At 44.3% G+C, this 14680-nt stretch overlaps 1 protein-coding gene across 3 annotated transcripts in view; it reads right to left on the bottom strand.

The window, feature by feature from the left end:
• Positions 1-10845: 10845 nt before the first annotated feature.
• SIK2 (salt inducible kinase 2) overlaps positions 10846-14680 on the bottom strand; it is a 159180-nt gene continuing 155345 nt past the window's right edge. For all 3 annotated transcript variants that reach the window (XM_043997141.1, XM_043997142.1, XM_043997143.1), the window contains 3 exons: positions 13240-13350; positions 12608-12702; positions 10846-11922 (listed from right to left, as the gene is read on the bottom strand). In XM_043997141.1, coding sequence (XP_043853076.1) covers positions 11307-11922; positions 12608-12702; positions 13240-13350 — 822 coding nt within the window. In that variant the 3' untranslated portion in view covers positions 10846-11306. The remainder of the gene's footprint in view (positions 11923-12607; positions 12703-13239; positions 13351-14680) is intronic.

The raw sequence follows: 14680 nt of genomic DNA, 5'->3' as shown, positions 1-14680 counted from the left end.
AAATTCACAGACCCTCGGAGGTGGGCTGCGCTTTCCTTCTAGGGTGGAGGTGTGGTGGATCGCCTCCTGATGGATGGTGTGTTGCCAGGCAAGGGTTAATGGAGATTTGTTTATTGAGTCATGAAGTAGCTGTCACATGATTTTAATCAAAACACCATTTCCCTGACAACGGGTGATGTCAGTCTTGTTATTGTAGGAAGGAGCAGCTGTGAGGGACATTCAGTCTCCATGCTGGGCTGGAGTTGGAGACCGAAGTCAAGTGAAACATTAATAAATAGTGGTTACAAAACCCACTGTGGGTCACTGAATGCCTGCTCCTCCTCTTCCTCTTTTCTCCCTAAGCTAGGACAATCTGTCCTGGGCAAAGATAGTGGCCAGAGCCAGGAGCCTGCATCCTCCAGTGACCATGGGGGGAATCGGGGGAGAATGTCTGCTTTGCTCCTGTTCCCTTTCTCCTTCACACTTTTAACTTTGCAAGGTTTAAAAATGTTTTCTTTCCGTTCTGATGCTTCTATGTGCAACTTTTGCTTTCTTTATTATCTATACTCCATCTTCTGAACCAAGGACTCTGAAGGAGGGTAAAGCTGCTCTTATGGGCCCAAACGTGGCCTCTACCTGTGATCTGGGAGTTGGTTGATTTTCCTTAACTGACTGCGTGGGTTCCTAGTCCTGTTCCAACAGTAGGGTGGGAGTGTGATTGGTTGTCACAGAAAGTCCTGTAGAAGACTGGCTAGATAGGCATCCTTGGAGCGTTCCGTTCAACATCCTGCTCTGTACATGGTGGTTCTAAGCAGCTTAGCCATGCTGGGGACACCTGGCTTTTGAAGCCTTGAAGGGCCAAATCTTAAGAAAATCAGCTTTCTTGAATGCAAGACTGGGGTCTGTCAAGTCCAGCTGGGGAGAAGGTTTTCCTTCTTATATTTAGAAGCAAACACTCTAAATGTGATTCCTGAGAGCTGGAGCAACCCTGGTTGGTTTAAGCTGGCCTATGGGCACTCAGTACTAGTGAAAATTTTGGGGGATCAGAAGAGGTAGGAGGAGTATTAGGGATCATAGGAACAGAGCCAGGTGTTAATAATTCCTTAGATTCTTCCCGTTGTACTATTCATCCTGGGAATTTGTCCATTACCATATAACTGTAGCTTTCCACTGGGATTGGGCAAAGAGCCACTTATGAAGGGTTAATGCTCATTTCTGGTAAAGCCTTTGCTGGTCAGTCCTACCAGAAGCCCAAACCTGGCTGTTAGCTAAACCTCCCAGTTTCAGAAAATCAGGAGGAAAGGCCCATGTCTATCTTGGGGCAACCTACTGAACACTGAGGCCCAACAGGGTAAGGACCTTAGAGAGATTTTTGCAAGTGAACAGTGCTGACTTTCTAGTAAGATGACAGCTAGATAAGGTTACCAGAGAAGGTTTGTGGGAGTCTGCTTTGGAGATTCAAAAGAAAATACTTCAATTTGCATAGTCTTTTATGTTGTGAAATACACTGGACCCTCACAATCATCCTGCTAAGTGTTAGCCTCACAGGGGAGGAAAAAACCCCAAAACCCCAAACGGAACCCTGAAGCCTGGAGACTGATCTGTTTAAGCTCCTACAGTTTAGACACAGTTGGGACTACAACCCAGATTTCCTTCTTTCCCTCCCTAGGTACTTTCCAGTTGATCATGATGATGGAATATGGGCATTCCCCATACAAAGGGAGGGAGGGAAGGGAGGAATGCCGAGACAGAAAGAAAGGCTCCATAATTCTAAGATGAATCAAACCCTCCAGAAATGTCATCTCCCACTTTTTCATCCACGGCTCCAAGCTGATCTGTCACGTTGGGCCAGCTTGATATGTACCATGGGAATACATTCTTTTTCACCTAAGAGAATAATACAGAAAATGCAAACAGCTCAATGCTGCTGGCCTGGCCTTCCCGCTGGAGAGAGGGGGCTTCCTTTGCTGCTATGGTGGCTCTTCTGAAGCGTTAGCCCTGACCCTGCTCTACAGTGACCCTCATGCCTTTTCCAGATGTCCCTGTGTGAGGTCTGTATCATCTACTCTTAGAGTAATGTCGATGGATGTGAATATTCTTTTGCTATTCTTCACTCCTGCCTGTCCTAGTCACCCTCCCCCACGCCAGGGAATGGAGTGCCCGAGGTGGAGAGTGGCCACTGGCCAGGGAGCTCTAATACCTCAAAGATCCATATTTCTCTTCTATAAGGGATGGGCATACCTTGAAGGACTCCTTGAAAGGATCTGGTGGTAATGTGGTAGAACTTAATTATTCTTTTGGATTGGAAGAATCCTGTGTCCCATCTCCCTTCAGGAATTGCCTCAGGGGCTCACACTTCACAGTTCTTCCTCCTATGAGATAATAACTGACAGAGCAGCTAATATTTATAAAGCCCTTTAAGGTGGGCAAAAGCACTTTACCTGCATCACCTCATTTCACCCTCAGGATCCTGTGAATTAAGGGATGTTATCCCCTTTGTTTTGGTAGATGGAAAACAGGTAGAGAGGTTGTGAGTGACTAGTCAAGGGCCACACAGCTAGTGTCTGCATCAGGACAACTTGGATCTTTGTGACATCAGGTTCAACACTGTTTGGCTTGGGGCACTTCTACTTCCCCTTGCATTTTATTACTTTCCCTTCTTGTTCTCTCCAAACAATGCCCCCTTCCTCCAGCCTTTTCCTTGTAGCCCTGTTGAATGAAGCCTACCCTGCCAGGAGTGCTTTGAATTCTACCATTTCTCCCTCAAAGCCTGAGCTAGACTAGCTTGCCATTGGACAAGAGACTGATAGAACTAATTCATACCCAAGTTTTAATGACAGCTTAATGTGTTACCCCTCTCGGTAAACTTACATTTTAAAAGTTTCACCTAGGGAGCAGCTAGGTGGCGCAGTGGATAGAGCACCAGCCCTGGATTCAGAAGGACCTGAGTTCAAATCCAGCCTCAGACACTTGACACTAGGTGTGTGACCCTGGGCAAATCACTTAACCCTCATTGCCTCACACACACAAAAAAGTTTCACCTTAACCTAATGGCAGGAATCTCCAATAATAGGTAGTCAAATATTGGCAGGTCTTTTGAAAGAGGATATATACTTCCCTGGCATCCTTCAGATTATACTATATAGGTAGTTATCTCCTCTACCTAGTCTAAGGACAGTCCCATTCTCTATTAGTTTGGTCCCCTCTGTGAGCAGTTTCTTGCCAGGCAAGAAGCCTCTCCCTAAGCCAGCTACTCAGCTACCATCAAGACAGATCTGAAGAGAAAGCCCCTGTCATGGTTTGACCCAGCACCCATCTTTCTAGGACTTGAATAACTAATGATCTCCCAGTGAAGGCCAGAAAGCCCCCATAATTATATCTGCTAAGGTTGAGCCTCTCATTTTTTTTTTTTTATTTTTTTTTGCGGGGCAATGGGGGTTAAGTGACTTGCCCAGAGTCACACAGCTAGTAAGTGTTAAGTGTCTGAGGCTGGATTTGAACTCAGGTACTCCTGAATCCAGGGCCAGCGCTTTAACCACTGCACCATCTAGCTGCCCCCTCATTTTAGATGTAAATGGCAAATGGACAACCGGCTTTTCACTTGGAACTCGAAACTAGGGTGCTAGCTTGTGGGGGTGGTGAGGAGATGCGTAAGCCAGAAAAGCAGAGTTCTTCAGTTTGTCATTTTTGTTATTTAGTTATAGCCATATCTGACTCTTTGTGACCCCATTTGGGGTTTTCCTAGCAAAGATACTGGAGTGGTTTGCAATCTCCTCCAGCCCATTCTATAAATGAGGAAATGGAAGCAAACAGGGTTAAGTGACTTGCCCAGGGTCACACAGCTAGTAAGTATCTGGGGCTGAATTTGAACTTGAGTCTTCCTGATTCCAGGCCTGGCACTCTATCCATTACACCACCTCAGTCTGTCATAAGGAAGCTGAAAAGACTTAACAAAGATGCTTAACCTGAGTTGTACTTTTGTAATATGCTTCCATAAATATTGCATTGAATGAGTTGAAGTAGGCAAGTCTTAGGAAGAGGCACTGCTAAAGTATCTTTTACTTCCATTATGAAGGGACTTTAGAATAAATAGTAACTTTGGTGAATCATGCTACATAGTTTTTGAAATTTAATGGGAATTGGCAGAGAGTTTTCTTCTGTTATTCCAACTATGCAGTTTAAGGTTGGCCAGATGCCCTGTGTTATAGAGTTTAGGTACCCCTGGGCCGGCTCCTTTCTTTACTTGCGCACTTCAGCCCAAAGGCTGCAGCCAAACCTGGCTGACTCCAAAAGACCATTGACCCCAGTGGAACTGGTCTGGTCTTATGATCTGAATGCCCGAGGACCTACAGATGGCAACAGTCTGTGAGGTTGGGCAGGATGGGAGCTGGGCAGCTCCCTACCCGAGGCTGCCAGGTTTCCCAAATTGAAAAATAATTTTTCCAGATACCAGGATATTAGGATGGCGACAGCAGAAATGGCAAACATGAAAACGGCAAATGTGAGATGACAAATAGTAGTCACCTAAGACTGATCAGATCAGCTTCTCAGGAGAGACGCTGTCAGTAAAAATTCCACTTGCAAACAAAATAAAATTCTTGGACTGTGCATTTCCACTGTAGAATTTCCTGGCCCGGTGGGTGAGTTCTGGGGAATCAGGAGGGGCTGCTTAGAATCCCAGAAAACTTGTTTTGCCTCTAGTGTATTTGGATGCAACTCAGTTTAAAAATGGTATAGAATTTGATGAGCTATAGATGCATGATTGAAACATCCTGTTGCTATGTTGGGAGTGGTCAGCAGGTACAAATGCAAATGTTTGGTTTACCGACTCCCTTGTCTACTTGGGTTCTAGTCAAGACGACTAATAGGCTGACTGTGGGAAAGGAGCTTCTTGGCCAGGATCTGCTGCCTTCTATCCCTAGGAATCTGTAGGTTCTGCTGCCTACACACATCCAGTGACTCAGTCATTAGCAATGTGGCAAGTTCATTCATCCGGAAACATTTGAAAAAGTGCCCACAACACATAAAGCACCACACTAGGAGAAAAAATAAAGTCTCAATACTGTGGACCATGGATATTGTCTGGCAAGAAAATTAGCCCTCAGAATAGGCCTACCTCAAACGTCATGGTCAGTGACTCCCCCTGAACACCATTATGTATGAATTTGAGAGCCAATCACATGACCTGGGGGGCATGAGGGGGCTCATCAGTAGTTTATTCTATCCTTAGTGTCATATAATACCAGGGAGTCCTGTATCTGTGTGGGTGAGCATTGCTGCCTAACAAGCCTATGTTCTAGTGATTGATAGGATGTCTGCAAATTCCAGTCTTGATGGAATGACTGCCCCACCTTGGTATCCAGATTCCAGTCAAGGCTCTGTACAGTGGAGTTGAGGTAGGGGCCTTGGGGGTGGGGTAGCACCGCCTGTGCTGTGGTTAGCAGTCTGCTTTAAAGGGTAACACATGCGAGGTATTATTTACCCTGCTGACGTCAATGAGAGCACATTATCCACTCTCCTTTGCTGCCTGAAATAAGCCCTGGAGCTCATAGGACACCCCTCCCCACACACACACACACACATTTACAATGCCATGTAGGGTCTTCATAGCAAAGGAGTTAAGCCAGTGGAACAGATACTCATCTGTCCGAGGGCCTTGGAGTGTCAGGCAGGCCCCTTTGAAAATGCAGCTCACTCAAGTGCTAATAAAAACACTGTTGCCTTTATTTTCTGTTAATTCAACAGGGATTACACATAAAAACAATTTCCTTGCAGGAAACAACCCCATTAAATTACCTTTTGGTACAAAGATCACTGCATTTTAAACAATTTCCTAACACTGAGTGGTGATGGGGATACATTTTAATTTTTTCACATTAGAGTTGTGATTTGCTTTAAGATACCCCAAATCATCAAACTCACCAAAAAAACTAAGAAGCCCAAAATAAAAAAGGAAAAATTCATGATTGGCCAGATTTTTATCAAAATGAACTCTTTCACAGATCAGCCCAAAGAACAATCACCCTCAGAAATAAAAGCAGCTTATTTTGCCTTTTTTCTGCAAGAAGAAACATGCTTGTATTATTGCAGTACAGAAAGAGAAGGTAGCGTCTGATTCTTGCCATCATCTTCCTTTTCCATCATGTGACTTCATATTTTGCCAACAGTTGTATATTACCACCACTAGAACTGCCTTAGTCAGGTAAAAACTTTCAGTTTAGATATGGTCTAAAGCATATTGAGATATTAGACCATATTTAGTCAGTGGCAAACCATTTGATTGACTTTGCCAACTTAATACTACTTATGTTTGGGATCATTTTCTGGTGATACCATGTATTTCTACCAGTATTAAAACATCATCCTTCTTTTCCCGAAAAGAATTTGAAGTTTTTGTCCAATCAAGGCAATTTTTTTTTTAAATCCCTGAAAAGGTCTTATCAGTAGTGGGGAATCTCATCTGAAGAGGTGACCTAACAAAGGAGACCTTTGTTAGCTGAAGTTTAAAGTTCCTCAGTTAAAATCTCTGAAGATAGAACAACTCTAAAAACGATCAAGTTCCAGGAAACATTCTCTTAGGAGAAAATGTAGCAAAACAGGAATACATGATGGTGTATACCGGAGGGTAGAATCATGGTATAGAACTGGGAGGAATTTAGAAGGGTTTGGTCCATCCCTCTGACTTCTGACAAGATCACATAGGCCAAAGCAGGGAATCTTAATGATGTAATATATGAATCACCTTTTTGAGTCATGCTACATATGCATTATTCATCATGAATGATCATCTTTTTAAAGCCGTTGAACATCTCAGGAGAGAGGATAATTATCTGCCTCTGAATTAGTCTGCTGAAATCAGATGCTAAGTCCCAAAAGTAGAGAGGGAGCAATGAATTCTGCAGATTCCATCGTAATATTTATTCCCCCCTCTTTCCCCACCTTTGCTGTTTAAGTGAGAAGTAAAGAACAAGAAAGATCAAAATTGGGAATGAGGCTTTCCAAATCGTACCAGGTTTGTAAGACCAATATTGGTAAATTACATCAGTGTTGCTTTTTAAAAGTTAATGACTCATCAGGTTTGGAATGCAAGTTATTCAGAGCATGAACTTATTTTAAATAGTGAGCTAAAGTAGAACGGTCTGACACTGACTTCTGAACAGCATGCAGAACAGAAAGCATTAGGAGCCTAAAATATAGGTAGTTTGATTGTGATGGTCTTATAATGTCTAAAGGCAATAACATCAGGGAAATGAAATTTTCCATAATTCTACACCTACCTGGGGGATGTCTCAATGAGTCTGTACCTAAAAGAGTTGAACCAATTGCAGCAGGAGTAAACTGTTGCTGGGAATAATCTATCATTATCCCTACCCCAGATTCTAAGTATTTTCCTTTAAAGGTCATGGGGTGAGCTGCAATTCAGTGCCAAAACAAAACAAACAAACAAACAAACAAAAAACCCCAAACCCAAACAAAACAAAACCAAAACCGAAAAAAAGAATATGATCCTAAGGTAATTAGCAGCAGTACAAGGGGTGGTACAAAGATAACACTTCACCTATAGGTTCTGAGCAACCATAAAAGAGGGTTACCACCTCATCCCAAATGGTGATTTCTATTGAGGCCATTTTTACTATAACTAGTGGATCCATATATACCACTTCTCACCAGTACTCAGTAGGTTGTTCCAAATCAGTTGGGCTGTATTCCAGGCCTCTTTCTCAGCTGATTTCATGAGGGGAGTTACCTACCTCTCCTTAATCATGAAGCTAAAATGGAAACCTAAGGGGAAAAGGTCCACATAGCCTTGGGCCTTCCCAGTCCCCCAAAATTTTGGTGTGTAGTTTGGTGTGTCAGTTTCCAAGGGGAAATAGGTACCCAAAGTGGCTGGTATCAAATTCTGTCTTTTCTCATCCCCATGAAGTTGGGAGTAAGGTGTGAGGGAGAGGTCCAAGGTGAAAAACGGTCTACACTAGGATGGGCTGAGTCCCTGAGTCACGTCTCTCCTTGGTGGTAGTCCAGGTATTTTCTGTCACTTGGACAATAGATGCCAGGGCAGATGCCCATTTTATCCTCTGTCCATCCCCTTAAGTCATAAATGGCGGGAAAGTAATGCTTGAAAGGAGCGGGGAGAGCTGGTGCTGAGTCTGGGCTTGCTGGTGCACAGCTTAGTCACCACTGATTTAAAAGTAGATCTGTCCTCTTTATTCTTTAGAAATACACTGTAATTGCTTTACAGAGCCCAGCATATCAGTTGCATGTGAATAGACTAAAGACAAATGCACCCAACTGTAACAGTAGTGGTGCCATTTTTCCCAAAGCAAAAGACTAATCCCCATGATCTAAAAGAAAAAAAAAATCAAAAGGTACCACACACATATTGCACTTTCCTCCATGTGAAATTCTTACCCCATAGACATCTCAAAGTTTCTCCAGAGGCATCTCTTAATACAAGATAATGAAGCTAATAATTACTATACAGTAGTGTACACTCTGCCAATGTTAAACAGATGCAAACAGAAGCAGCCAAAGTAGCATTGATATACAGTGGTACTATGTCCTTTTAGTGTTATTTTGCATTTGTTTAAAGAAAACTATAGGGAGTTTACAGGTCACTGGTTAAGGAACAGAGCAAAGGACCTAATCGTCTAGAGCTAGCTGACCAGGAGGGAGAATCTTTTCTGCTTATCAGCTGAAACATTGGTAACTACAGATTGCTATAGGAATTTATTGATTTCTCCTTGAAACACATTGGTATTTGGTCCCTAAAGACCAGTTAAGTAGGAGAGGCTTTGTTTCCTCAACAGGTGAATCTTATGCTGCCAAGCCTCAGTTATTTAGTAATACTCATAGGCCCCACACTGTTGACCGTTGCACTATTTCTCCCCTTTGTCCCTGATGTCTTTAACCTCTGAATAACTTCTCCACTTCTTTTTTCAATGGATGGACCTCTCTCGTGCCATGCAATCCCAACTGGCCTCTGGAGAGATTCTGTCAGTTGTCTGAATGAAAGGGATATGGAGAGAAAACCGAGATGTAAATCTGTAACCAACAGAATTGCTATGCTTTGGAAATGGTTCCTATGTTCAAAATGGAAAGTATTTCAATTTCATAAACACCAGAGAACAACACTAGTACATCTTTGAAAACACATCCATCCATCTCCAATCTAAACATATCAAGTCATTTTAGGATCTGCCACTGTTTGCAGACTTGAAGTGGTTAGAGATCAATATAGCCTTAGAAAGAACACAGTGAATAAAATAAATGTCTTTCATCTAGCAAATTAGGAAGCAATGTAAGGCAACTGCTGCTATTTATGTCAAAAAAATTTTTTTCCCCTTCTGGCTTAAGTTCTGTGGAAGCTTAAAATGTGACAACCAGTAGATAGTCTCCCCCACCCCCCAAGCACCTCTGATCAATCACCTTTGCCAATTCCATGTGCCTGTCTAGCCTTAAGTGTAAAAACCCTGCCTCCCTGCACACATTTTCTACATAAACGAAGACTTCCTAGGTTACGACTTAAAATTATTGTAATTCCATCCTTTCCACTAGCCCCCTTCTCTGTCACATGGAAGCCAACCCAGAACCAGCTCTTCACTTCCTGAGCCAGAGTGGTCAACACCACTTGTCTTCATCTACCTGACCCAGAATGTTAATCACATGATGACAGACAAGTTGGATCTACTGAGCCAACAACTGTGGGCATCAGAAACAATGTTGAGAGGGGGAAATGAGCTGGGGAGCTTTAAACGGAATCCCCGGTCTCCATCCGGCTCCTTGTTCCCCTGTGGGACCTGGTGACCAAGGCAAAAGGCTTCTTGATGTATTTTCTTATGTCCCTGCAGGAACAGTGTAGGACCCCTAGTCTTTGTGCTGTAGTATGCCCATCTGTGCTGTGGAGGAGTGGCCACGCTGAGGACAGGGTAAATTACTCCATAATTAATACTGACTTTCTAACACTTGGTTGACACTATCCAAATGAGGAACCACTAATTCTAGGTATACAGGAGACTTGTAGTCACATCTGCTTTTGACTCATTTTTGATAAATTCTAAGGTCTGAGGTGAGGTTAAGTTCTACTAATGAATGTCAAGTGACTGGCAGATGGTCTGCTGTGAAATGGTTACCACATCCAGAGTTCTTTGAATATTGCTGTCATACGCTTAACATTTCAAGCAGATAAACAAGTCAGAACAGCAGAGGACACGGTAGAACACCCCCTGACGTCACTTTGGATTCAGCATGGATACGATGGGGTGCTGCAGTCTGCCGAAGAACCCAGAAGGCATGGTGCTGCTGCCGCCGCTTCCCATGGGATGCCACCAACATTCACTTTGCTTGTCCTTAACACGTGCTAAAACCCTACACCACTGTCCAACATACAAAAGCTTAATAAACCACTTAGCAACGTATAGTGTAAATTTATACAGTTATTCCTTTTTAAGAGACCTTGCCCATCAGCTGCTGCGAGACCAGAAGTCTTCCCAAGGGACTGTGCGAGAGAAGCCTGCTGTTTCTTCTGCTCAAGGTCGTCCTTCACGACGTCTCGGGCATTTCTCCTTTCTGTTATCTTTGGAGAACAAGGAGCACTGACTCTGAAAGTCATGGCAGTTCTTATAGCCTAAGCCCAATGGGGCTGGTCCCCTTTCTGTGGGGGCCTGCACCTGCTGAGAAGGTGTGCCACTTTCAACCAGAGGAAGCCCATCTCAGGGGTTCATCTCTTGCTTCTCCCAACAAAGGTGAAATGCTATTACTTATTAGTCAAAGAACAAAGCTCATCACACGCCACAATGCAATGCCATGATAGGACTTTCTTTTAAAATCACCTGTGTACCCACAATCCATAAGCACTCTTGATTTATCTTTTAGCGCCTAACACTTTGTTGCTTTATTTCAGTGAAAAATATATTGCTTTTATTGCCAGGAAACAGGTCATGCCGCATTCTTGCTTTCACCGGTTTCCCTCTATATTGACTGCTATAAGTTGGTATACAATGAAGGTGTGAATTCCTTTCTTCCTACAAAAAACATTTTCTGAGTCTTCCTCGAGTCTGTTCCATGTGCCCAAGGGGCATGATCTTCAGCCTAACAACTACGTTCAGTACCTGCCTCTGAAGCTCCTGGGGACAAGGCCAGGCTGATCTAAGCACCCAGCGTCAGCCAGGCCCTGACAGTTCCAGTTGGGCAACTTGACATTTCCCCACGAGGGGAAATGCAGGAAAATAAGCTGTGAATTTCAAGGTTGGAATAAAAACAAAAATTCACACTCTTTTCCTTTGCCCTGCTTGCCTTGCTTCCTGACATGAACACTGCGTGTGCTGGGGCTAATTCACAAGGACATAGCCACTGGGCTGTGGGTCAACAGCCTCCATCATTTCACAATCAAAGAGTCCAGGCAACTCAGAAAGTGGTAACGGGTCATAGTTGGAGGGGGACTCCCTTGGCCCTGAGCTCCGGGGACAGTCTGGTGATGCTACATTGCTTTGCTGAGCTGGGTCCATGGAATACTGACAGGGGGGAGGATAGTCTGGCTCAGGAGGGGCAGCACCTGCCAGCTCAGGAGTCTGATAAGAGAATGGTAAGGGTGGGGGAGCTGCTGGCGGCTGTGGCGGCTGCTGCTGCATCTGTGATGACAGCGGAGGAGGAGAGCTGGGAACCTGCGAGGAGGGCAAGGGCTGTAGCTGCAGTTTACGGTATTGGCTGAGGAAGGGGTCATATTGCATTTGCTCTGAGGAAGGCTCTAGGACCGGGCTTAGTGACTGGGCCAGGCTGAACTGGGGGGGCTGGGAGGGCTGTGGCGGAGGACCGGGGAGCTGCTCCTGGTGGGGAAGTGGCAGCTGCTGGTTTGGCCTCGGAAAGGAATTCTCTGCTATTTGCATCTGGTTAAAGTACGCCTGCAGCTGGGACTGCTTCTGGAGGAAGAGCCGCTTCTGATGGAGCCTGAATCAGGGAGAGGAAAAGGAATGAATGAAAAGAAAGACCCTACCCAAGGTCCCCAACCTCCTTCCCTTCCCAGGAGAAAAGCAGTAGTAACAACTGTTCCTTACTACCAAAAACAATGCTAGGGTCTCCCCAGCTCTGGCCAAATTGGGGGGTTCCCCCAAGTTTTTCCCCTTGACATAAAGTCAAGCTCTAATTCTCAGCTTCTCAAACTTGGAACTTCATATGTAAAGCCAGAGGCTCCAGCTCATGCAAGAGGCAGGACGGGGCAAGGTTTGCTCCCTCGATGAAAAGTAATAACCACCTGCTGGCAAGACAAAGAACGTCCCAGGGAGCTGGCCATTGCCAGGGTTTGAGTGGGGACGTGTCCTTGGCCTTCTTCCAAGTCACAAATGTCCTTCCTAAGCACTGAACCTAGAGTCTAGGGGAACCGGTCCTGACAAAGATGATTCCTCAGGGCAGCCTCCAGAAGAGGCTCCTAGACCAGGACCTTGAAGGCATAACTGCCTGGCCCCCTCCTTGTAGCACTGGGCACAACAGACAGAGTGGAGACCCCCCTCCCCAGGGGATTAAGAGGCACAACTGGTGCCTGTTCTTCCTTGCCAGGCAAATGAACACCAGGGGGTGGGAGAAGGTCTCGGGCCCACCCAGGCAGGCTTCTCGGGCTGGGGCCGGAGGCTCTCACCTGTGCTCTTGCAGCTGCTGCTCCAGGCTCCGGGGAGGATCCTTACCGTAGAGCTGGCAGCAGGTGTTCTGTGCTTTGGACAGGAGACTGGGTTTCTGCAATGACATTTGAACAAGGGAACTCAGGACAAACAGTGTGCTAGGCATAGCACATCAGACCTCTTGGGCCCGGAGGAGAATCCTGACAAAAAGCTAGCAGGAATCTTTGTAGGACACCAGACTACTCTTTCCCTGATATGAGCAGAGCCTCGCAGAAGAAGATGGAGCGGAGTTAGGAGGACAGACAGCCGTCTTCAGTTTCAACCTTTCTCATTCTTTAGTTATTCACTCGTATAATTTGTAGGACTGCAACAAGGATTTATTGGGTTTGAAAAATAAGTTATTCACATTTTCATGTTAGGGTCAGTTGGGAACGCAGAAGGCCAGGTTGCTTCTGACCAATCAATACCTCAAGGACGTTTATTTTCCTGGGCTTGAGGACAGATTTCGGCCCAGGTCTAATTACATTCCCAGAAGCCACAAAGAGTATATGACAATAAGGAATGCAGCACCTCTCAATAACCACCACCCAGAGCAAATGTTTGTTTTGCTCACTGCCAGATCCTGGCAGAGGAAGAAGGGGAAGGATCCCACCTGGAGTCTATGCTGCAGGTACTGGGTCTCTAGGCTCTGACGTCTGGACAGTTGTGGATGCACAGTGTTAGAGAAAACAGAGGCATTTTCCTGTGGCTGAGTGGCTTCCTCCTGACGAGGAGAAGAAGAGAAGGAAAAGCAACTTTAAATTCCCTGTGAGGGTCTCAGTTTCAATAACATTAAGGATTATCAGGAAGAATCTTAATTCTCCATAACATAGCACCAAGTTTCCTTTGTTCTAGACAATGAGCATCAACCCCTTTGTGGCATATTTACAGAAAAGGGGGAAATACTAGTGTTAAAATGGTTTTTTGATTTTTATTAAATTTTATTTTAATTTTATTTATCAGGATGGCTAGGTAGCTCAGTGGATAGAGCACCAGACCTGGAGTCAGAAACACCTGAGTTTAAATGCAACCTGAGACATTTATTAGCTGTGAGACCCTGGGCAAGTCACTTAACCCTGTTTGCCTCAGTTTCTTCATCTGTAAGATGGAAATGGCAAATCACTCCAGTATCTTTGCCAAGAAAACCCCAAATTGGGTCATGAAGAACTGGACATGACTCAACAACAACAAGTATCATAGAAAAAATACTGGTGTTAAAAATGAGTTTTTTATTTTTTAGGAAAAAGCTTGGGGTCAGTGAAAGTACTGCATAATTTCCCAAATGTAGTATAACTTACTCCTTTTTCCTAATTAATTCTGAGCCCAGATCATTATTATTATTATTTTTTAGTGAGGCAATTGGGGTTAATGACTTACCCAAGGTCACACAGCTAGTAAGTGTCAAGTGTCTTGAGGCTGAATTTGAACTCAGGTCCTCCTGAATCCAGGGCCAGTGCTCTATCTACTGCACCTCCCAGATCATTACAATGCATCTGCAGTGCCTGCCCAAGATCTATGAACTGGTGGACCAGCTCTACAGACTGTAGATCCAAGAGCATATCATACTCTGAACAATAGGTATTCTTCATCTACTTGGTTTTTCCTGTATAGATTATTAAGTTGGATTCTTCTGAGTGTTGTGAATCTCATTTCACAACCAATGCTCTGCAATTTTTCAGGATTTTATGCAGTTAGCACAATGTCATCTGCAAACATTTAGAGGACTTCTTGCATTTGAACTCTGCTCTGACATCCTCCAAGACTGTAATAAACACCTTTGGAGAGCATGCATGTCCCTTGTTTAATGCCACACTTGATCTTAATAATCGGAGGGCTGACTGTCAAAGGCATCTGTGCTGAATCTTGTCTGACGTCTGATGTTAACACACATATGGGAAACACCTTACTGGAAGAGTCTTTACAAAGCTGTGTCTTGTTTAACTATGTAAAAGTTTAAAAATAGTCAACAAAGGATGAAACACAGTGAGATCTTGTTTTCTCAATCTTTTTGGTCCCAGAATGCCTTTATACTCCTAGAATTACTGTGAACAGTT

Source organism: Dromiciops gliroides, chromosome 3, assembly GCF_019393635.1.
Source record: "Dromiciops gliroides isolate mDroGli1 chromosome 3, mDroGli1.pri, whole genome shotgun sequence".
Classification (NCBI taxonomy): Eukaryota; Metazoa; Chordata; class Mammalia; order Microbiotheria; family Microbiotheriidae; genus Dromiciops; species Dromiciops gliroides.
The sequence above is the reverse complement of the archived record's forward strand: the minus strand, read 5'-3'. Positions and strand labels throughout refer to the sequence as shown.